At 45.8% G+C, this 24,459-nt stretch overlaps 1 protein-coding gene across 2 annotated transcripts in view; it reads left to right on the top strand.

Moving 5' to 3' along the window:
• Positions 1-24,459, top strand: part of AVIL (advillin) — a 51,072-nt gene extending 26,613 nt beyond the window's left edge. For both annotated transcript variants that reach the window (XM_082205593.1, XM_082205592.1), the window contains exons 9-20: positions 956-1,054; positions 2,232-2,385; positions 3,462-3,562; positions 6,625-6,762; positions 8,753-8,911; positions 11,949-12,128; positions 14,484-14,629; positions 16,731-16,875; positions 19,410-19,598; positions 20,477-20,545; positions 21,807-21,938; positions 23,883-24,459. In XM_082205593.1, coding sequence (XP_082061719.1) covers positions 956-1,054; positions 2,232-2,385; positions 3,462-3,562; positions 6,625-6,762; positions 8,753-8,911; positions 11,949-12,128; positions 14,484-14,629; positions 16,731-16,875; positions 19,410-19,598; positions 20,477-20,545; positions 21,807-21,938; positions 23,883-23,996 — 1,626 coding nt within the window. In that variant the 3' untranslated portion in view covers positions 23,997-24,459. The remainder of the gene's footprint in view (positions 1-955; positions 1,055-2,231; positions 2,386-3,461; positions 3,563-6,624; positions 6,763-8,752; positions 8,912-11,948; positions 12,129-14,483; positions 14,630-16,730; positions 16,876-19,409; positions 19,599-20,476; positions 20,546-21,806; positions 21,939-23,882) is intronic.

Genomic DNA, 24,459 nt, shown 5'->3' on the forward strand with positions numbered 1-24,459 from the left:
CATGCGTTTCTTCTACTTTCCCCACCTGCTGGCCATAAGACATGGCTGGTACATAGCTGTCACGTGTCCCTTATTTGAAGGGACAGTCCCTTATTCCAGCACCATGTCCCGCTGCTGTCCCTTATTAATGGATGTCCCTTAAATGTCCCTTAAATGATGTCCCTAAAATTTCAAAGGAAGCAGCTCCTCTCCCTGCTGGCCAGGGAGGAGGGATGCTCCAACTGTGTTGCTTGGCTGTGTTGCTCACCCAATAAGAAGTCTAACAACGATTCTGGGGTGGAGCTTGCATGCCTTGTGTGTGGCTAGTTAATGCAAGCTGAGGGGTTTTTTGAATGCTGGATGCCATTTTGTTGCACGTGCTGCTGCAAACTTTGCAGTGCAAAGCCAGGCCGGGGAGCCATCTTAAGTTGAGGCTGCATAGGCCTTGTGGTGCATGTGATTCAGATTCTAGTCAGTTGAACCTCTGGTTACAAAGTTGGTTGGACAGTGTTCTCGAAGCTACCAGCGTGAGTTTGACCAGACTGCAGGAGGACAGGAAGACTGGAGTGCCTGGAACAGGTGAGGCTGCAGGTCCCTTATTTTGGCTGCTGGTCCCTTATTTTCAAGGCTGCTGGTCCCTTATTTTCAAATCTGTAAGTTGACAGCTATGGGCTGGTATTCAGAAGCCACATGTGAATTGACTAGACAGCTGGTCTAGAGTGGCAGCTGCTGGCCATTGTCATGAGCATAAGATTGCCTCTGCCAACATTTTAATTTTTTTAAATCTTGTCTCGAGTCTCTTCCCCTGCCACCAGCCTCAGGTTTAGACATTCCTCTTGCCTGTTTACGTAACAGGTGGGTGGGGAACCAAGGATTTATAGTTTTTGCCCATTTTACACAGAAACACATGAAACTAATCATGGAGTTGCAAGAAATTCTTCCTGTGCTGATCATAAACTTCCCATTTGTGCCTTAGGACTGCTTCATTCTGGATCACGGCGGGATGAAAATCTACGTCTGGAAGGGCAAAGGAGCCTCCAAGATGGAGAAGCAAACAGCCATGTCTAAGGCCTTGGTATGGCACGAGAATTCAGCTAAGCTGCAATTTTGTTATGATTTTAAATGTCCCAGTTGTATGCAGATGGGAAATGCAGAGACAGAAAGATGTGTATATAATTCTTTTTAAAAATGCAAGGTTGGAAGATGAACCAGTTTTGCACGTTCCAATTTACCAGGGACTGCCTCCGTTTTCTAGTATTTGCCACTATCCTTATTTAGCCTTTTGGAGGATATGTGGAAGATGCCTTTAAGGAGCTTTTGTTAGGGTGCACAAACTTCCCTTCCAGCCGCCCCCTCCTCTTGCTGCTGCCAGTAATTGCTTAACATGGTTGTCAAACAACCATAAAACACACAGCCTGACTGCAGTTGCTGTGGCTTATTTCAGGCCTGTTGGCAGAAAAGGAAGGTTTACTGGGATTATTATTCTTCCCCCATGCTCAGATTTTTAAAAATAAGCTGTAGAAGCACATTTAGCCTGCAGTCCTGAGTTTCGCTGTCCCTACTGTAAATCTATTTTTCACTTCTATGTCCCACCTTTACATTTATGTCCAAGGAATTCAGTGTGGCGTAGGTGCTTCTCTCGCTCCCAATTTTATCCTCACAACAACCCTGTGAGGAGATGAATTAGGCGGAGAGATGGTGACTGGGGATTTGGAGCCTGGTCTCCCAGTTCCTGGGGGCGCGGGTGGCGCTGTGGGTTAAACCACAGAGCCTGGGACTTGCCAATCAGAAGGTTGGCGGTTCAAATCCCCGCGACGGGGTGAGCTCCTGTTGCTCGGTCCCTGCTCCTGCCAACCTAGCAGTTCGAAAGCACATCAAAGTGCAAGTAGATAAATAGGTACCGCTCCAGCGGGAAGGTAAACGGCGTTTCCGTGCGCTGCTCTGGTTCGCCAGAAGCAGCTTAGTCATGCTGGCCACATGACCCGGAAGCTGTACGCCACTCCCTTGGCCAATAAAGCGAGATGAGCGCCACAACCCCAGAGTCGGTCACGACTGGACCTAATGGTCAGGGGTCCCTTTACCTTTACCTTTACCTCCCAGTTCCTAGTCCAACGCCACACTGGCTTTCTTTCAGTAGCGACATGCTGAAGGCTGTAGAGGAAAGCTGCGCCAGAGGCAGGACCCAAAGCCTATCCTTCCTTCCTTCCTTCCTTCCTTCCTTCCTTCCTTCCTTCCTTCCTTGCTTGTTACAGGAATTTGTTCAGATGAAAGGCTACCCTCCGAGCACTAACTTGGAGACGGTTCATGACGGGGCAGAGTCAGCCATGTTCAAGCAGCTGTTCCAGAAATGGACAGTCCAGGACCAGACTGTGGGGCTAGGAAGAACCTACAACATTGGCAAAATTGGTAAGGATGTGCAGAGACATGCCTCGGATCCTTTGGGCAATTGGCAAGGAGCTGTGTGGACGCCTCCCTCTCCATCCCTGGTTCAGGCCAATTCTGGTTTGCATTCCGTCATTCCCAGTTGCCATTGTCTGGAGGCGCAGGTCAATTCTGTGTCCAGGGGAGCTGTCTACCAGCTCCACCTGGTACGCAGGCTGAGACCCTTCCTGCCCACAGACTGTCTTGCCAGAGTGGTGCATGCTCTAGTTATCTCCCGCTTGGACTACTGTAATGCACTCTATGTGGGGACCCGGAAGTAATGGAATGCATTACTTCCGGGTTTTGCCAGTCACGCATGCACAGACGCTCAAAATGACGTCACGCACATGCGCAGAAGTGGCGAATCGCGATCCGCGCATGCGCAGACGCGGGTTGCGTTCTGCTCTGGATATGAATGGGGTCCTGGAACAGATCCCATTCATCTCCAGAGGTACCACTGTACGTTTCCGAGCACAATTCAAAGTGTTGGTGCTGACCTTTAAAGCCCTAAACCAGGCTCCCTCAAACTTGGCCCTCCAGATGTTTTGAGACACAGTTCCCTGGCCACTGGTCCTGCTATCTAGGGATCATGGGAGTTGTAGGCCAAAAACATCTGGAGGGCCGAGTTTGAGGAAGCCTGCCCTGAACAGGCTTGACGCAGTAAACCTGAAGGAGCGTCTCCATCCCCATCATTCTGGAAATTGAGGTCCAGCTCTGAGAGCCTTCTATCAGTTCCCTTACCGCAAGAAGTGAGGTTACAGGGAACCAGGCAGAGGGCCTTCTGGGTAGTGGCGCTCACCCTGTGGAACACCCTCTCATCAGACGTCAAGGAAATCTGGATGGGCAGAATATAAATAATAAATTATTATTATTATCATTATTAGGATGATTAGCATCTTTAGGTTTTCAGCAATTTTGGCCAAGAGGTTGCAATTTCTCCTAGCCTTGTTGCAACCCTTGTACTTGTCTCCAGGCCCAAGGCATCATGCACCCCACTTGGCAAAACCTCGTTCTGATGGATGGCAGCTGCTTCCTCCCTTTGACAGATGTTTCCTTTCCAGCTAAGGTCGCCCAAGAGAAATTTGATGCCACCCTCTTGCACGCCCGACCAGAGCTGGCAGCCCAGGAGAGAATGGTAGATAGCGGGGAAGGAAAAGTGGAGGTAAGAGTTATGAACCCCAATCGCAGAATGGAAGCTCGATTTCTTTTTGGCTCTCTAGTGAGTACAGTGGAAGAAGAGGAGTTTGGATTTGATATCCCGCTTTATCACTACCCGAAGGAGTCTCAAAGCGGCTAACATTCTCCTTTCCCTTCCTCCCCCACAACAAACACTCTGTGAGGTGAGTGGGGCTGAGAGACTTCAAAGAAGTGTGACTAGCCCAAGGTCACCCAGCAGCTGCATGTGGAGGAGCGGAGACGCAAACCCGGTTCACCAGATTACGAGTCCGCCACTCTTAACCACTACACCACACTGCCTCTTGGTACCTCAGGTTACGAATTTAATTCATTCCAGAGGGCCATTTTTTTATTATTAATTAAATTTTATTTAACATAATTATCACAAAATACAAGCAAAATACATACAAATACATGCATACATATATTTTTCAGATAAGCGCACATATATAAAAAAGAACAAAAAAGGAAGAATAGAAAAAGAAAAAATAAGAAGAAAAATTGGAAGAATTTCTTTCCAATTTATTCTACAAATATCCCGGAGGTCCATTCTTAACTCACAACTGTTCTTAACCTGAGGCGCGCTTTCGCTAATGGGGCCTCCTGCTGCCGCCGTGCCACCGGCATGCGATTTTCATTCTCATCCTGGGGCAAAGTTTGTAACCCAAGGTACTACCTCTGGGTTAGCGGAGTTTGAACCCAAGGTGTTTGTAACCCGAGGTACCACTGTACAAGTGCCCCACATTTGCATACAATATTTTTCTCTTCTTTTATATTTCCAAAATAACATACTAGCACAGAGGTGATTGATATGCTCCAGTAGTGAATGATTGTGGTACTCTGATACTGGAAGTGAGGTTGGTCGAGTCACAGTCACCTTGGCTGCCATTGGCTTAGCGCAGGCATAGGCAAACTCCGGCCCTCCAGATGTTTGGGACTACAATTCCCATCATCCCTGACCAGTGGTCCTGTTAGCTAGGGATGATGGGAATTGTAGTCCCAAACATCTGGAGAGCCGGAGTTTGCCTATGCCTGGCTTAGCTGCTGTGATGTCACACAGAGGGGTCTGGCAGCCTAAGGCTTAGCAACTGGAGGGGATTTGCAAAGCCTTAGAAGTCATTAGCAACAAACTGCCGAAAACTTGCTGTTTAGGAATGCGAATAGCATTCATTTGTAACGTTTCTACCATATTGCTTTTGCACCCTTCCCCCAAGTTTCTACAAAAGGTTTTTTAAAATAAATAATAACTGCCATTTCGTGGCAGGAAAAGGCAATTTCAATGCAGCCAAAAATGTTCAGAGTAGGAAAAACTGCATTGCTGTCTTAATTGGCACCATATAATCTGGGTACAGAATGCGATTGTTTAGCTCTTAGGAGTTGATGTTCCTTGGAATTTATTTTGTGTTCATTCACAAGTCACAAGAGCTGAGATGTTGGAAGTGTGAAATCTACAGTAAAAGGTAAAGGCAAAGGGACCCCTGACCATTAGGTCCAGTTGTGGCCGACTGTGGGGTTGCGACTCTCATCTCGCTTTATTGGCCAAGGGAGCCAGCATACAGCTTCTGGGTCATGTGGCCAGCATGACTAAACTGCTTTCTGGTGAACCAGAGCAGCACACGGAAACGCCGTTTACCTTCCCGCCAGAGCGGTACCTGTTTATCTACTTGCACTTTGACATGCTTTCGAACTGCTAGGTTGGCAGGAGCAGGGACCGAGCAATGGGAAGCTCACCCCGTTGCGGGGATTCGAACTGCCAACCTTCTGATCGGCAAGTCCTGGGCTCTGTGGTTTAGACCACAGCGCCACCCGAAATCTACAGTATGCTTGCTCAAAAGTATCTTTGCGTGCAGCACTAGATGTAACGAAGGAAACACAGGGATCCCAATCCTGCGCTTAACTTGTCCAGTGTTTTTGGGGAGAATTGGTGGGCAGAAGTAGTTTTGTTTCCTGCTTGGCAGGGGGTTGGACTCGATGGCCCTTGTGGTCTCTTCCAACTCTATGATTCTATGAAGAGGTGCTTACTGTGGTGCCTCGCAAGACGAAAAGAATCCGTTCTGTGATTCTCTTCGTCTAGCGGTTTTTTCGTCTTCCGAAGCAAGCCCATTGAAGGATTAGCGGATTAGCGCTATTAGCGGCTTTTAGCAGCTTATCTGCTGATCGGATCAGCTGATAAGTGGCTTAGCGGCTTAGAAAAGGGGGGGAGGGGAAAAAAACAGCAGGAACTCGCAAGACATTGTCGTCTTGCGAAGCAAGCCCATAGGAGATTCGTTTTGCGAAGCACCTCCAAAACGGAAAACTCTTTCGTCTAGCGAGTTTTCCGTCTTGCGAGGCACCACTGTATCCTTATCCCTGCTCACTGATTCTGCTTCGCAAGTGCCACTGTCAGCTATTTTTACTTCCCCCACTGTCACTGCCCACTGCCATGTCAGCTTGTGAAACTAGGAGCGAGCCTGGTCAGAAAAGAAGCCCTGAGGATGTTTTTAGGGGGATATCAGTGGTGTGCCAGCACCAGAGGGATAATGTGTTGCTTCTACCTGCTCACCTGCCAGTCTAACCCTGCGTGAATCCCCTTGCCCTACATTTCAATTAATCTCAGCAGAACAAGTGTTAAGGTAGCTATGAAAGGATCTGTCAGTTGTGGTTCTCTGGGCTTCCCTTTTTTCCAGTCTTAAATTCAGTTTTCCACGTTTAATGCCACAATTTGCATTTTTTAAAAAATCCTCATGAAAATTCATCAGCATTTGAGTGCAAATTTCTCCTAATAAAGAAATTTTTGTATGCCGTTTTAACTGTTGTCCACATTTTTGCAAGCGTTTCCTCCCTAATTTTATGCTTTTTTGCATGCCACCGTCACTAATCATTTTTATTATGTGTATTTGAATCCATCGTCTTTGATAAAATGCGTACTGAAACACGAATTTTCATGCAGTTTTCTTTTTTAGAAAGCAGATAAATGTCCAAATATGGGCCAGAAATAGGTTGATTAACCATTCTCTAGGTTATGACTGCACATTTGCTGAGTCCCACCCGCTGTTTTGTTATCCCTAGGTCTGGAGGGTTGAGAACCTGGAGCTGGTGCCAGTGGACCATCGATGGCATGGATTCTTCTACGGTGGAGACTGCTACTTAGTCCTGTACACCTATGAGGTCAACAGGAAACCCCATTACATCTTGTACATTTGGCAGGTAAGTGAACATCTTCAGATGAGGAAAGCCCTGTTTCTGTTGACTTCCCAGAGGAGTTGGCTTCAGAAGTCTTAGGTGCTGCTACCAAATGTTCCTTTCAATTGTCCATGGTGTACAGGTAATGGTGGCTGTAAACTATGGTTAGGGAAATTGGCTGGTGCACAAACTGCATATAGCGCACACAGTCCTTGCGCTCTGCTCCCTCCTGCCATGGAGTTTGAAATGCTTGTGTTACCCCCAGGACACAACCCTTTTGGATGGATGAGACTGAGAGAGGTTGACTGGCTCAGAGTCGTCCAATAACTTTCATGGCTCCGTTGAGGATTTGTACTTGAGTCTCTTAAATCCAATATGGCTAATGAGAGCCTACGTTGGAGACCCTCACTCAGTGTGGCTGTAATGTGCAGCTATACTCACCGCATGCTAGATCTCTCTGTGCTTCAGGGGCTGTGGAATATAAGGGTAGTGAAAGCGCAGCTAAGAAGGTCAAATCATATATATGACTGACACCCCCCTTCTTTGGAAATTAAACCAATGTCCAGACATGCAAAAACTTTACTTGCAGAAACTGTTAATTATAGATGAATTAAAACATAATATTTACAGTTGCATGCTCATCCAAGCATGGGCCTACATTTATTTATTTTTTACATTGTAGCCGTTGTTTTAATTTCATTTTTGTATTATTCTCTTGTATTCATGGATGCATATTTGTACTTAACTTCACACTGAATTGAAGCCACTTTGTGTTCTTCCTAAAAGAGGCTCCTGGGAGGCCGGATGGACATTGCTGGAACAACTCTTGGGTTGGGGCAACTGGCTAAAAGGTTTTAAAATGTTTTAAACGGTTCTAAATTTGGTTCCTTTTTTGTTTTGGTCAGGTTGATGTTGGTTAAATGTTTAGTTGGCAGTTATTTTAATTTGGGTATAACCGTAAACCGGTTGTTGTTGTTGTTGTTGTTTTCTATTGATTTATTGGCTTGTTTGTTGCTCGTATAGGATATTTTGTTTTTTAATGTTTGATGCTTTGTTGTGTTTTTATATATGTTGTAAGCCCGCCCAGAGTGGCTTGCGAAACCCAGCAAGATGGGCAGGATATAAATTTAAAAATTCTTATTATTATTACAGTCTCTTCTAACTTCCAAACAGCTGTGTTTTCCTGTCTTTCCAGAGCTCAGCACTCTGCCTTCTTTCTCTCAGTTTGGCCATGCCTTGCAGCTCCTATGAGAAATTTACCTTCTCCATTTTACCTGCTCTCTTAAGCCGAGAAGAAACACTCTATTCAACTGAGCAGTGTTCACAGTGGATTCTAAAACACAGTCATCTTGCTTCCCATAAAATGAAGTCTCTCCTTCACTATTTCCCTCCCATGTGACCAACCTTAACTAATCACATGAGAACCGCTGTTGTTGTTGTTTAGTCATTTAGTCGTGTCCGACTCTTCGTGACCCCGTGGACCAGAGCACGCCTTTCACTGCCTCCCGCAGTTTAGTCAAACTCATGCTGGTAGCTTCGAGAACACTATCCAACCATCTCGTCCTCTGTCGTCCCCTTCTCCTTGTGCCCTCCATCTTTCCCAACATCAGGGTCTTTTCCAGGGAGTCTTCTCTTCTCATGAGGTGGCCAAAGTCTTGGAGCCTCAGCTTCACGATCTGTCCTTCCAGTGAGCACTCAGGGCTGATTTCCTTCAGAATGGAGAGGTTTGATCTTCTTGCAGTCCATGGGACTCTCAAGAGTCTCCTCCAGCACCATAATTCAAAAGCATCAATTCTTCGGCCATCAGCCTTCTTTATGGTCCAGCTCTCACTTCCATACATCACTACTGGGGAAACCATGGCTTTAACTATGTGGACCTTTGTTGGCAAGGTGATGTCTCTGAGAACCGCTAAAGAACACTATAGAATTCAGTTACCAACCAATCAAATTTAAACCCATAGCAATGAATACAAGCACTTTCAATTTCACTGAATTCCACTACTGTACTCAACAGGGACGCCAGGCCACGGTGGATGAGCTTGCGGCTTCAGCCTACCATGCAGTGGAGCTGGATCAGCAGTACAACGGGGAGCCTGTGCAGGTGCGGCTGAACATGGGCAAAGAGCCGCGCCACTTCTTGGCCATCTTCAAAGGCAAGCTTGTCTTCTTTGAGGTATGGAGGAGGATTAAGGAGCACCATGGAAAATCACAAACTGAATTCCCCAGGCATCAGGCCTGTTACAGCTAAGCGTGTTGCTGCAGCTTAGAAGCAAGGATCCCGGGACCCTCCAGATATTGTTGGGACTTCACATCCCATAATCCTGAGCCCAATGGTTGGGGTGATGGGGCCTGTAGGGCCACAGGTTCCCCATCCCTGCTGTACCTGTTCAAGGCCATTGTGAGTCACAGCCAGATTCTCCCTGAACACAAACTCTTTGCCCTTCTGGTATATTCTGAGGGGCAAAAGTCAGGAGCGAAGGAGGAGAGCAGAACCCAGGTTCCCTAACGTCTCAGTGGAACAGTCTGTCCTTGGGTCTTATTCTTGTCGCTTACAGCAGCCAAGATGGGAAGGGCATAGAGTGACAACACAGTTCATTCCTTGTGGGAGCTTCCCTTCTTTGAATGAATATGGAAGCTTGTCTCTGTCATCCCTGCTGTAAGAAAAGGGAAGAGGGAGGCAGGGAGTCCTAGATACTCGAAAAATCACGTCAACCATGCCAAATCAGGCACCAGGTTTGCCTTTTCGTGTTTTTCCCTTTCTCCTGCCTTTCCTTTAAAAAGGAAAAAAAAGAGAGAAAGAGATTATAGTCCTCATTGTGCAAGCAATATCTTCTGAAAGTTGAAAAAAACAATGGGAACTGGATTTCAATGGCTTTGGAATAGGGATTCTCACGATCTCACCATTTGGCAGTCCTGACTTTCCTGCCCTTCATCTGCTGCTGTCTCTGTTTTTCCTTGTCCTTACCTGATTGGCAAAATATTCCAAATTCTAGTGTTCCAGCCACTCTGGCTGACCAGTATATTTTTTACTCTGCTCTGTGTGATTTTAAAAAATATATAATTGCACACCTGGATAAGGATCAGCTCACTATTTTTTTGCAGTTGACACCGATTGGGGTAGCTACCCTCTCGTGGGGATCATATATGGTCCAGACATTCATTTAATGAGTACCTGGAACTAGGCTTTTAGTCGGGTAGCATCCATGCTTTGAGATATTCTTCGCCTCAAAGTTGGATGGTGCCAACAATTTGTTCTTTTAGGTGCCTCTTTAAGCCTTTTTTTTTAAAAAAAAAATCCAATCAGGCCTTTCCAAGCCAGCTTTGCTGAATATCGTTCTTATTGGTTTTACAGATAGTAACTGAATCATGGGTTAGAAAGGCATTTCATTTCCTCCACAAACTGGGAATTAGGACTAAATATGTCACCAGCTGGTATCTGCAGAATCAGTGATGAAGAATCCCATTTATACAAATGAAATCCTTTGATCCAGGCAGGTGTCTGATGTAGCAGAAGATTAAATACTTGTTCTGAGGTTTCCCTGCTAATGATGAATTTATCAATATTCAGAAGTGCGTGGAAAAGGTATCTGAACTCCCAATAGTCTAGTGAGTCTGCCTCCAGGAATATTTGTGCACTTATTTAATAGGATGGGAAAGAGGAAGTGTTTCAATAGGTGTCAGTCAAAGGCAGTGCTTTTTTCTAAGAAAAAAATGTTTAGGGGTACTCTCATTTTCCTACTCATATTGAAATACTGCCCCTCTATGAGGTCAAACATAGATTCACAATATGTTTAGGAGTATGCCTGCCCCCAGAAAAAAAAGCCCTGGTCACAGGTATTAATCTCAGGGGTGGTTTCGCCTTTGCCTTAAGTATTTAACTCAAGTCCCATCTAGAAGCTTCTCATTGAAAATACTTGTCTGTTGCACGGTTGAGAAGTGATAATCCCAGACCTTTGCCCCTCCAGCTTCTTTCCCAGTAGATGTGCATTTTGTAAATTTTCACCTGCATAGCCAGTGCGGTCATCAGGGTAGGACTCTGGGGTAGGAGATCAGAGGCCCAGTCAGGAGAATGAAGAGGAGACTCCCTCTCTGCAGCAAAGAGCGAAGGAATAAATACAAGATGGGTGACACCTGGCTTGAGAGCAGTACATGTGAAAAGGATCTAGGAGTCTTGGTTGACCATAAACTTGACATGAGCCAACAGTGTGACGCGGCAGCTAAAAAAGCCAATGCAATTCTGGGCTGCATCAATAGGAGTATAGCATCTAGATCAAGGGAAGTAATAGTACCACTGTATTCTGCTCTGGACAGACCTCACCTGGAGTACTGTGTCCAGTTCTGGGCACCACAGTTCAAGAAGGACACTGACAAACTGGAACGTGTCCAGAGGAGGGCAACCAAAATGGTCAAAGGCCTGGAAACGATGCCCTATGAGGAACAGCTAAGGGATCTGGGCATGTTTAGCCTGGAGAAGAGGAGGTTAAGGGGTGATATGATAGCCATGTTCAAATATATAAAAGGATGTCACATAGAGGAGGGAGAAAGGTTGTTTTCTGCTGCTCCAGAGAAGCGGACACGGAGCAATGGATCCAAACTACAAGAAAGAAGATTCCACCTAAACATTAGGAAGAACTTCCTGACAGTAAGAGCTGTTTGACAGTGGAATTTGCTGCCAAGGAGTGTGGTGGAGTCTCCTACTTTGGAGGTCTTTAAGCAGAGGCTTGACAACCATATGTCAGGAGTGCTCTGATGGCGTTTCCTGCTTGGCAGGGGGTTGGACTCGATGGCCCTTGTGGTCTCTTCCAACTCTATGATTCTGTGATTCTATGAAATATTACCGTCGAATCCAGGCGTAGGCAACCTAAGGCCCGTGGGCCAGATGTGGCCCAATCGCCTTCTCAATCCGGTCAGCGTGTTTTTACATGAGTAGAATGTGTCCTTTTGTTTAAAATGCATCTCTGGGTTATTTGTGGGGCGTAGGAATTTGTTCTTTTCCCCCCTCTTCAAAATATAGTCTGGCCCACCACATGGTCTGAGGGGTGGTGGACCGGCCCACGGCTGAAAAAGGTTGCTGACCCCAATCTAATCCATCACCACTGCTGTAAGGCCATTAAGGCTGCTTAGGTGAACTGTGCCATTGCTCCAGTCTCATCGTTAGGTCAGCAGTGATGTCGGTTTGTTGTTCTGCCCTTCCCTCACTTGGTCTTTAGGGCGGGACATCCAGGAAAGGCAGGAGCGAAGCGGAACCACCAGTGCGGCTCTTCCAGATCCGTGGAACGGACAGCTCCAACACGAAGGCGGTAGAAGTGCCGTCTGTGGCTGCCTCTCTCAACTCCAACGATGTCTTCTTGCTGAAGAGCCAGACAGACCATTACTTGTGGTATGGCAAGGTGAGGCTAGGAAAGGTGGCTCGGAGCAGGGGTGAGGGCAACGTCAAGCAGGAGGGCGGGTGGGAATCCAGAACCCCACCACCCTTTGCTTTTCAAACAGGCTGCCACAGGGGCATCCCGCCAGAAAGGTTTTTACATGGATGGGTGGGTGTCGGAATTAAGAAAAGAAAAATTGGTGAGACCAAATGTCTGGTATAGAATTTGGACTTCTTGCAGTGGCAGGGGAACCTTCAACTTTCATCAAAAACAGCAGTGTAGTCCCAAGTCTCTGTCTTTCATGGTTGTGAAAGATAACTTGGAAATGCGTGACTTACTATTATTATTATTATTATTATTATTATTATTATTATTATTATTATTACTCCACCCATCTGGGTTTCCTCAGCCAATCTGGGCGGCTCCCAACAGAATGTTAAAAACATGATAAAACATCAATCATTAAAAACTATACTGAGTCGAGGCCATTTAGGGCTTTAAAAGTCAGCACCAACACTTTGAATTGTGCTCTGAAACGTACTAATGTAGGAATAAAATTTCGAAAGCATTTCAGCTATGGTATGCTATACAGATTTTGGCACACAGTGAGTAGCAGTTTAAAATTAAATAGAGAAAGGAAGTCACAAGCCCCCGTGACTGTAGAGGGCACTTTGAGAAAGTGCACATGGCCAGGAACACAGAACTAGGATTATCACGAAGCAGAATGCAGCAGTTGCCTAGGGCAGCAAATTCCAGAGGAAGAGCACTCTGCCTATATCTCAGAGGTGACAGAGCACACATTTTGCATGCACAAAGTCCCAGATTCAATCTGCTGCAACTCCAGGTAGGTTTACAAAAGACTCCTGTCTAAAACCCCTGGAGAGCCACTGTCATCCAGTTTTGGGTAGCCAATACAGAGCTAGATGGACCAGGGGGATGACTCTGTATAAAGGCAGCTTCTTCTATTCCTAGAACATCTCCCTGCAGTGGCTGCATTTGCATTTTTGAGGACAAGCCATAGCAATTCTTGGGCTACAATAGAAACATCTCACTTGGAAGCTTTTGCTTCCACTTTAGATTAAATGCTGCTTTGTGTGATGTCACAACCCAGGCAAACCAGGGTTAATCTTAACTATAGTTTGTCAAAACCGGTCACGTCAGAAGAGGGGGAAGTGTGTGACCCTGATGGCTTGCTACAGCTTGTTCTTATAATGCTAAACCAGGGTTTAGTGTTATGTGCAAACACAGCCTGTGCTGCCCTTTTTATGGAAGGAGGCAAGATTGTTGACTTCTAGCTCCAAGTGCAGAAGTACATAAGGCCTGTACTGCCCAGATAGCTCAGGGGGAAATGTCTGGTGTCTTGTCAAGTAGTAGACCAGTATGAAGTTAGCAGCACACAAGAGGGACGCGGGTGGCGCTGTGGGTTAAAGCACAGAGCCTAGGACTTGCTGATCAGAAGGTCAGCGGTTCGAATCCCCGCAATGGGGTGAGCTCCCGTTGTTTGGTCCTTCCTCCTGCCAACCTAGCAATTCAAAAGCATGTCAAAGTGCAAGTAGATCAGTAGGTACCGCTCCAGCGGGAAGGTAAACGGCGTTTCCATGCGCTGCTCTGGTTCGCCAGAAGCGGCTTAGTCATGCTGGCCACATGACCCAGAAGCTGTACGCCGGCTCCCTCGGCCAATAAAGCGAGATGAGCGCCGCAACCCCAGAGTCGGTCACAACTGGAACTAATGGTCAGGGGTCCCTTTACCTTTAAGCAGCACACAAAACACTACCAAACCATTCTATGTTCTAAATCTTATATTAATAATCCAAACACTGAGAGAACAAGGTACAAGATCTACTACAGAAGCCACAAACAGAAAACTCATTCAAATTATGTCCAAAAGGAAGATTCAGTCTTTAAAGTTCCTTTAGCCAGGCTCCTGTAGATATCAACGAAGATATGTTTGATCAAACGAAGTGTCAGCGATGTTACGCACGAGAGTTAGACAGGGTGCCGGCGTTTGTCACCTGTTTTGCCCATGAAGAGTCTCGGACTTCTTCAGTAAATTCTCTCTCACGGTTTTGATATATTTATAAACATTCAAGTCCATATGTTACATTCCTTCTTGGCTTAAGCTACAATATTTAATTTCCTTCTTCGGGAAATTCTCCCTCAAGATTTTGGTGCATTTACATACATTCAACTTCATATGCGAAGTTCTTTCTTGACTTAAGCATTTATTCATTGTATTTCCCGTGGTGTCTTGTCAAGGCATGACTGCAGGCGTCCCCTTACACCAAAACCTTTCAAGATTGTTTCGTAGCCCACCTAGATGTGGGTCAGCAAGCTGCCCTTCCACTTCCACCCTCTTACCTCTGTGGGTTTTCATTCCAGGGTTCCAGTGGCGATGAACGGGAAATGGCCAAGGAGCTGGCCACCACCCTTTGCAACGGGATTCAGGAGATGGTAGCAGAAGGGCAGGAACCCCCCGAGTTTTGGGAGCTGCTTGGAGGCAAAGCCCCCTATGCAAGTGAGAAAAGGTATTTGCGCCCTATCCCTAAACTCTAGTACTTGCTTGCGTATCTGGGTGCTTCTAGGCAGGGGGCTTAAATATTGCAAGCAGGTGTTCGGATATCACAAATATCACTTACCAGATTCCCCCCAGTAAGGGTTGTCACGGGAATTGGGGTTGCTTGTGTGTAAACCTCAAGCGGTTCCAAACTGCTTAGGGCAGTGTTTTTCAACCTTTTTTTGGGCAAAGGCACACTTGTTTCATGAAAAAAAATCACGAGGCACACCACTATTAGAAAATGTTAAAAAAATTAACTCTGTGCCTATATTGACTATATATAAAGTAATTCTCTTGAATAGGAATAAAATAAACACAAAGAAAGTATTTTATAATTACTTTATTATGAAATAGTAAGTAAACAGAAATGTGAAAAATTATAAAATACTTTATTTTTAAATCTTTCGAATTTTTCAATTTTTCCCACGGCGCACCAGGCAACATCTCGCGGCACACTAGTGTGCCGCGGAACAGTGGTTGAAAAACACTGGCTTAGGGGTGGGTTGTGTCTTTCCCTGACTGAGCAGCCTGGGTGCTGCTGCTGCTCAGTCGCTCGACGAATCCGTGAGTGGGTGTCTTCTAAATTTCCTCCAGCATAGAAGCTCCTTGACGGATAATCTCCGCCTCCCCTCTCTGCGCGAAACCCTTCTGCGCAGAGTGGGCGTGCCCAGAGGTGGCCCTCCACTCTCTTCACTGCCTTCAGTGTCAGGGTCTCGGAGCCTCTCCTCCGAGATGCTTTCTCCCTCTCCCTTCTTCCTGGTGTCACCTGGACATTCTTCCCCAGATGACGTTCTCTCTCTACCCTTACTCGTTCCTTCTTCTGCAGAACCGGGAAGTACCGCCTCTCCCCTCTGCTCCGATGTCAGTTCCCTGACAAGGGTGAATCTGGATTAAATGGGGCAGAGGGAGGATATGGGTTGGTATTTTGATACTAATGATATCATAGGGATGCTGTGAGAAACTCGCATGCATTGATCCCATAATAAACACCCACCTGGAAGCACCCTCTGTCCCCAACATTAGCATCCCAGAATCATAGAGTTAGAAGGGACCCCCAAAGCGTCATCTAGCAAAATTCCCTGCAATGCAGGAATCACAGATGAAGAATTATCTAGAGGTAGACTCAACTAGCGCCTACTTCCAAGAGCTTTTCAACAACCCAGGCTTTAAAGCCAGTGTGGTGTAGTGGTTAAGAGCGGTAGACTCATAATCTGCTGAACCGGGTTCGCGTCTCCGCTCCTCCACATGCAGCTGCTGGGTGACCTTGGGCTAGTCACACTTCTCTGAAGTCTCTCAGCCCCACTTACCTCACAGAGTGTTTGTTGTGGGGGAGGAAGGGAAAGGAGAACGTTTGCCGCTTTGAGACTCCTTCGGGTAGTGATAAAGTGGGATATCAAATCCAAACTCCTCTTCTTCTATATATATTACAGTGGTGCCCCGCAAGACGAATGCCTCGCAAGATGGAAAACCCGCTAGACGAAAGGGTTTTCCGTTTTTGAGCTGCTTCGCAAGACGATTTTCCCTATGGGCTTGCTTTGCAAGACGAAAACGTCTTGCGAGTGTTCCGAATTTTTTTCACTCCCCCCCTTTTCTAAGCCGCTAAGCCGCTAATAGCCTTTTAGCCGCTAATCCGCTAAGCCTTTAATAGCCGCTAAACCGCTAAGCCGCTAATAGGGTTGCTTCACAAGACGAAAAAACCGCTAGACGAAGAGACTTGCGGAACGGATTAATTTCGTCTTGCGAGGCACCACTATATGCTTTTATTAGGCTTTTTTTAAAACAAACAAACTAACACTATTGTGTTGTGATTACTTTTACTGCTATTATTTTTTTATTACAATGCTGAAATACTTTTGCATCATAAAGTTTGTGCACTGATTGTAAATGGCAGACGTAAGTCACCTTGGCAATATGCTATGTTGAAGGGCAGCAGAGAAGCAAGTAAAACTAAAATAATAAATAAAGGGATTAATAACGGGGCCAGCAGATCTTGGTCCACATCTCCACATCCTTATAAGCACATTGGAAGTGAGACCTAAAAAGGACTTTCTCAAAGAGTCTCTGTCTTACAGGCTGCAGGAGGAAGTCTCTGACCACCCTCCACGGCTCTTTGAATGCTCCAACAAGACCGGGTGCTTTGTAGCCATCGAGATCACAGACTTTACCCAAGATGACCTCAGTGAAAGTGATGTGATGATGCTGGATACCTGGGACCAGGTGGGGCTGGGGCAGGAGATGTACTGTCCTGAATTTCTTAGCCTCTCATTCTATGGCAGCTGTGTGATTTAAGGTCTTTGGCTACTTCCTGTAATTCTTCCACTCTGTTTGAGTGTTAAGGAGCACAAGGCAGCCTCCTGAAGGTATGATTACTCTGCGGAGCAGGGAGCGTGGAGCATTGGAGGCTTGCAGTACCTTAAAATTATTGTAGTTTGGAAAGGCTTAAAAAGGTAAAGGTAAAAGACCCCTGACAATTAAGTCCAGTCGCGAATGACTCTGGGGTTGCAGCGCTCATCTCGCTTTATTGGCTAAGGAAGCCAACGTTTGTCTGCAGACAGTTTTTCTGGGTCATGTGGCCAGCATGACTGATCCGCTTCTGGCAAACCAGAGCAGCGCACAGAAACACCGTTTACCTTCCCGCCGGAGCGGTACCTATTTATCTACTTGCACTTTGATGTGCTTTTGAACTGCTAGGTTGGCAGGAGCTGGGACTGAGCAGCGGGAGCTCACCCCGTCACGGGGATTCGAACTGCTGACCTTCTGATCAGCAAGCCCTAGGCTCAGTGGTTTAGACCACAGCGCCACCCGCTTAGCAGAAGGCAAAGGCAGTAAGCTTGGTTCTCAGGCAGAATAAATGAGCTCCAAAATACCCCCCCACACACACACACAAAAGAGCCTATTAAGTTTCTAGAACTAGCAAAGGAACTATAGAAATGCAAAAATAGCTTCATGAAGGATGTCTGCTGATGGTTATAAGTCACAATAGCCAGGACTGGTCCTTTTCCCTTAGTGCCACTGATGATATGGAGAGAGACAATAGAATGCAGCTCCTGACCCACTTGCTTCGCTCCCCTTCAGCATCTAACTGCCCCACTGTTAGGAGTTCTGGGTTTGAAGGAGCCTTTGGACTGCCACAGTCTGTGGATAATGCCACTATATAGTTTAGTCCAGGGGTCAGCAACCCGCGGCTCCGGAGGCGCATGTGGCTCTTTTACACCTTTGCTGCGGCTCCGGGGCGGATACTAGCAAGGGGAGGAGGCGCATTGTGTTCCCCGACACGCCCCACTGTGCCGGGCGCTGTACTGGCTGTGACTTCGCATGGGGGCGGTGCGTGCGTTAGTCACGCACCATCCCGACGTCGCCTTCCCGCCGCCCACTACATTGTAAGGGGCATGTATGGTGGTCACTGCATTGAAAGGGGGCATGTACGCTGGTCACTGTTTTGAAGGGGGGTGAAGAACACACACACACACAAAAAGGTAACTTGTTAATTTAAGGTTTATTTCTATGAGGAGGAGTAATTCTGAGGGGTCAAACAAAGAAATAATAAAAAAGTGACAAAAAAGTTATTTTTATAATGACGAGTTTTGTGGCTCTCAGTTTTTTTTTCTTCGGAAAAGGGTCCAAGTGGCTCTTTTTGTCTTAAAGGTTGCAGACCCCTGGTTTAGTCACTTAACTTACCTGCTTATCAGGATGGAATCAGGAGTTTCCGTCATTTGTCTTGGTTTAGCTTCCTTACTGGTGTGCCAAACTACAGTCAAAACCAAACTAATGTTTCCCTAGTTTTCTCCCAGGGCAGCTGTATACTACAAGCAATGGGTGACCTTAGACCAGGGGTAGGCAACCTAAGTCCCAATCGCCTTCTCAATCCGGCCCGCAGATGGTCCAGAAATCAGCATGTTTTTACATGAGTAGAATATTTCCTTTTATTTAAAATGCATCTCTGGGTTATTTGTGGGGCCTGCCTGGTGTTTTTACATGAGTAGAATGTGTGCTTTTATTTAAAATGCATCTCTGGGTTATTTGTGGGGCATAGGAATTTGTTCATCCCCCCCCCCTTTTAATGATTTTATTGTTATCATTCACTTTAACACACCAAACAGAAAAGAAAACAAATTTCCATCACCACCAAACAAAAAAGAAAGGAATCAACTAATAGTCTTCAAACCATAAAATAAAAATGTGTTTTTTTTCTGTCAACCAGACTTCCTGTCTATTCCTTATTACAGATTCTATATTATTTGTTCACTGCCATTACACAGCTAGTTTTGTTCAAGTTTAATAACCCTTGGTCCATTCATAGGTTTTACACCATTCTTAAAACTGCTACTGAAATTATTAAAATGGCCCCCCACAAGGTCTGAGGGACAGTGGATCGGCCCCCTGCTGAAAAAGTTTGCCGACTCCTGCCTTAGACTAAATCTAGACCTCTGAATGGGGGCAGAGCTCAGTCCCTGTGTGCTCCTTTTATCTACACTACTATGATCAGGACAGATATCATGTTGTCCTGCACAATTGCATCAACTTTTGCCGATAAATCACTACAGTCTGGTTTCAGAAAAGCTTCCTAGTTCTGACTCCAGGGGTGGCTGTCATTGGACTCTAATTCCCATCTGTCCCAGCCAGAAGGGCCAATGGTCAACTGTCAAGAGTTGCGGCCCAACAACATCTGGAGAATCGCAGGTTCCCCCGCTCTAATGCTCCCTGTTGTCCAATGGAGCAACTTCTGAATCACCGCTCTTCTCTTTCCCCAGATTTTCCTATGGATTGGCAAAGAAGCCAACGAGACAGAGAGGAAGGAGGCAGTGACGATGGCTCAGGAATACCTGCAGACCCATCCCAGCGGGAGGGAGACCGACACCCCCATCTTCATAATCAAGCAAGGTTTTGAACCGCCCAACTTCACAGGCTGGTTCCTGGCTTGGGACCCATATCGGTGGAGTGTAAGTGGAAACCATGCCTGAACCAAATCACTTTTGTTTTCTAGAGATCTGGGGGTGATTTCTCCCACAAGTGGAATTCAACATATGAGTTTGGTCAGCGGAGGCCTGTGCAACAACTTCCACTTGCACAATAGGGCTTCTCCCCCCCAAAAAATGCACCCCCTGAAATGGGCTCTGAGGCTGTCAGGAGAACCCCCAGAACAGTGTCTGGAAACTGAAAGGCTTGTGGGGACAAAATGATTGACAGTGTGGTGTTGAATTTCAGCCCATGTGCCAAATTGACAGAGAGTGGCACACACTTTTTGAAATAAATAAAACAGATATAAGTTGGGTCATTTGCTGAAACAAATACTGACAAATATTTGAAATCTGAATGTATGTCCAGTTTTGTCAATTAAGTTTCTGAATGTGGAATTTCTCATATAAATTTTGATTGTGAAATTTTCCTGTAACATTAAAAATCCAAGTGTTTTGCAAGCTACTTTGGGGGATCGTTTTATTGTTTTGATTTTGGCAGGCATTCAATTTGTACACTGTTGATTATCAGATACATCTGAACTACTGGGATACTGCGTGTCAGCTAAACCTCACGCATAACACCCTGAGCTCCTTTGAGAATATCCAGACTATAGATGTGGAAGATCAATGCATTGACTCTGCAGTCTTAACCATGCCTGCTCTGGCTTAGGTTCTACTGAATTCATGATAAAGACTTTGGTCTTATGCACGCAGGTCATCTTAGTTCTGATTGGTTGCAACTTGATTCAGAACAGGTCTCGGGGAGAAATGCTTGGGAGTAAAACCCTGTTTCTAGCACAAGAAGGTGCTATGGTGCCATAACCCTCTTACAGATAAGTGGTTTTTTTGAACCCTTGCAGGAAGGAAAGACATATGAGCAGCTGAAGAAGGAACTGGGAGATGCCAACAACATTGTCAGAATCACGGCTGTAAGTTGACGCTTTGGTTTCCCCAGTGAGAAACGATGTCAGTGGCTAAGTAGGGGGAGAAATCTGGGTGCATAAGCAGCTAGAAAACTACCAGATCATGTTGTTTGTCCAATCTAACCCTGCATTATCTATTTCATGGGTAGGAAATCATGAAGAAAAAGTGGGTGGGGCAACAGACACTTATCTTTCCACAGCAGACAACATCCCAGCTGTGAAAAAGTCAGCGACTTCTACTCTGCACATGAACCTTCTATCTAGGCAAACAGGTTGCAGCCAGCTAAGTTCTATCTAGGTTGCAGCCAGCTAGGTTTTACTTAGAGTAGACCCACTGAACTTAATGTGCCCAAGTTAGCCTTGTTGGTTAATTTCAATGGAACTACTCTGGGTAAGACTAGCACTGGCTACAACTAGTGTCTCAGGAAGAGAGTATTTCACATTGTCTGTTGGTTAGGAAACACAAATTATTACCTGGGACTTTCTGCATGCAAAGTATGAGTTCTCTGTTGGACACAGTCAAAATTGAGCTAAAGTTCTGCCTTCTCCTACTGCACCTCCAGCAACATCATGGCTGAGGCAAGGAAAACCCATGCCTGTGGCCTTTATTTGCTTTTGGTACCCTGGTGGCTTTCTAAAGTAGTGTGCCATGACCAGAGGATGAGAAATTTATTAAATAATTGAAGGGTTCTCCCAAGCCCAATATTCCCACCCACAGAGGACCCTGCCCACTGTGTGTCTGCAAGATTCACTACTCCTTCCATTCATTCTCCCCTCAAATCCAGAGAGAAACAGCCGAGTTACTCATCCTCTCCCGTGCAGTGAATCGCACAAAAACACAGGAGGTGGATTTCTCTGGGGTCAAATAAGTTCCTAGTCTTTAAAGTGCTTTCAGTTTTGCTTCCTCATAAGCATAGAATTTATTTATTAACTAAATGCCTCTATTTATTTATTAAATCTCTGTATATAAGAAGCCTGTACAGTCGTACCTTGGCTCCCGAACGCCTTGCGAGTCGAACGTTTTGGCTCCCAAACCTGGAAGTGAATGTTCCAGTCTGTGAACGTTCTTTGGAACCTGAACGTCCACCGCTGCTTCTGATTGGCTGCAGAAGCTTCCTGCAGGCAATCGGAAGCCGCGCCTTGATTTCCGAACGTTTTGGAAGTTGAACGGACTTCTGGAATAGATTTCGTTTGCCTTCCAAGGTACCACTGTATAGGGTCTGCTTCTACAGATGGCGTTTTAAAAACCTGCCCCTTTTCTGCTCAGGATCTGAATGGCGCATCCCTCACTCCAAGGCCTGGGACCTTCAACAGCAGCAACTGCCCTACCTACCCTCTAGAAGTCCTGCTGTCCAGCCAGGATGAGCTACCAGAAGACGTGGATCCTGCTAAGAAGGAGGCAAGTTGTTTATTTGTTTCCTTGCATTTATATCCCAGTTTTCTTCCATCATGGAACTCATGATGGCATTCCTGTGGGTTGCTAGGCTTTCACCCATCTAGACCCTTTAGCCTCAAGCTCCTTCTGTTCTGAACTACTTACCGTATTTTTCGCTCCATAAGGCCATGGGGCGCACCTAGTTTTCAGAATTCCACCCCCCCCCTTGTAGAAAAGCCAGCAGAAGCCGCTCACCCTTTAAAGAGTGCACGGCTTTTGCAGGAGGTGGGGGAATTCCCCCATCTCCCGCAAAAGCCTACAGGAGCCGCGCACCCTTTAAGGAGCACACGGCTCTGTGGGCTTTTCTACGAGGAGGAGAAGAGACTGACTGGCCGCATCAGTCCCTTCTCCCTCCTGGGGAAAAGCCTGCAAGAGCCGCGGGGGGTTTTCCTGCCTGCCTCCCCCCTGCATTTGCTCCATAAGACGCACACACATTTCCCCTTACATTTTAGGAGGGGGAAAATGCGTCTTATGGAGCGAAAAATACGGTAAGCAGCAAGGCTTAAGCCCCCCGCTGCTGCTCCTTCCTTTCTTCCCTGGTGTTTTTTTATAAAGGAAGTGGCTGGCAGGCAGCAACAGTGTGAGCAAATATGCCTGCCCTCCTTACTGGAGCCTTCCAACAGAAAAAAACCCCAGAGCACTAAAACTCTACGATCCACAGGTTGGGAAACAGTGCTGGGAATAGTAGGCTGGAAATTTCATTCATACATGCATCCTGCTAGGGCTACCAATGATTGTACCACACAAACATACATTTTGGAATTGGGGGCAGAATTCATTGTCTTAAGCTTTAAAGGGTAAGTTCCCAGAGGAATGGATGAAATGTAAAGACTATTTAGCTAAATATGCTAAGATAATTTAAATAGAAATAGTTGCAAGTACCAGATTGGCTTAGGATTTAAATATGTGAAGTTATAGAATAACATATCTAAAGTTAAAATGAAAAGAAAGAAAGATGTTAATTGATTAAGTAAATTTTATGAAAAATTAGTTTTGGAAAACTCAGCCAGGGGGATTCGAGGAGGTCACCTAACAACGTTAACAAAAGTGGAATTATTATAGTTAGGATTTATGTTTTGTTTGTTTGTTTATTTTTATGTTATAAATTTGGAAAATTAATAAAAAATTTGTGGGGGAAATAAAAAATAAAAGGTAAGTTCCCAGTGCACAGGCAGGCTTCAAATGACATGGGCTATACTTGGCAAAATCGCTTAAGGCTTGTAACACGGCCGGACTCCAGTAGAGCTGAAGTTAGACCCACTCTCACAAATAGAAGATGGAGAGGCAAACTTGTTTCTCAACTGTACCGCTTCAGACTGCAGATAGGGACTTGCAGGACTAAATGTGTCTTCATATAAAACGAAACAAAAAAATAAAACCCCCTTCGCACAGAAAACCAGCACGTCAGGGGGAAGGAGTCTCCCTTTAGCCTTCTCCCTGATGGGCTATTTTCTTATGCCCGACTGTAACTCCTCGGCCTGTTAAACCATTCCCCTCCATTTCCCGTGTTTAGTTTTAGATTGTAAGCTGGTTGGGGCAGGGGCCTATCGTTGTACTCCGTAAAATGACCATTCACATGAATTGCATGGTTGATAAATAAATAATAAAATTCTATGTGTGGGAATATCTATAAGTAAATCTACCTCATTCATTTGCTAAAGAGGAGCATTCAATCTCCTCACCCGAAGCACCTGCAGTCTGACGTTCACATTCAGAAGTAGGTTTTCCACCTCAGCTGGTATGTATGAAGACTACGGCCAAAAGCAATCCATCACAATTAACTTACTTCCTTGGAGTCTCTTGTGCTAACGTGACCTACAGTGGGGCCTCATTGTGTGTACTCACTGCTCAATTCCTAACTTTCATTTACTCATCTAGTTACTGTGGTCTTTCCCCCCTCATCAACAGAATTTCCTGTCAGCGCAAGACTTCCTCCAAGTCTTTGGGATCCCCAGGGAAGAGTTTGCTGCTCTGCCTACTTGGAAGCAACTCAACATGAAGAAAGAGAAGGGGCTTTTTTGAAGAATAGGCATTTCTCGAGGTGGAAAAGATGACACCCGCACTCAATTCCTATTGATTTGGGGGCAGGACCCCTAGCCAGAAGCCGCTGTGCCTGCGAAGGGAGCTGCGTTATGTATCACGTTTGTGCCTAAATTGCGCTTTGAAGGTTGGTTTCGTATCTTTTACTCAAGGCTGCTGCTGTCCAGGAACTTTAAAAACAACAACAACAAAAAATGGCTTCACCATTGCAAGTCTACAGTGGTGAGAAAACCCAACTCAAATGAAGCAGGCAGAACTGAATTTCAGAAGATCCACAGGCAACAGCCGTCTCTGCTCTTGGCTATCGGCTGCGCTTGATGCAAATTAAGTAGCCACGCTGTGGCAGTTAGAAATCCAAGCCACGCGATGGCTGGCTGTTTTGTGTGACTTGGGCCTTGTAGAGTGCATACCTATATTGCAAACATTAAAAGCCGGCTTCACTGTC

Source organism: Podarcis vaucheri (assembly GCF_965113315.1).
Source record: "Podarcis vaucheri genome assembly, chromosome: 2".
NCBI classification, from domain to species: domain Eukaryota; kingdom Metazoa; phylum Chordata; class Lepidosauria; order Squamata; family Lacertidae; genus Podarcis; species Podarcis vaucheri.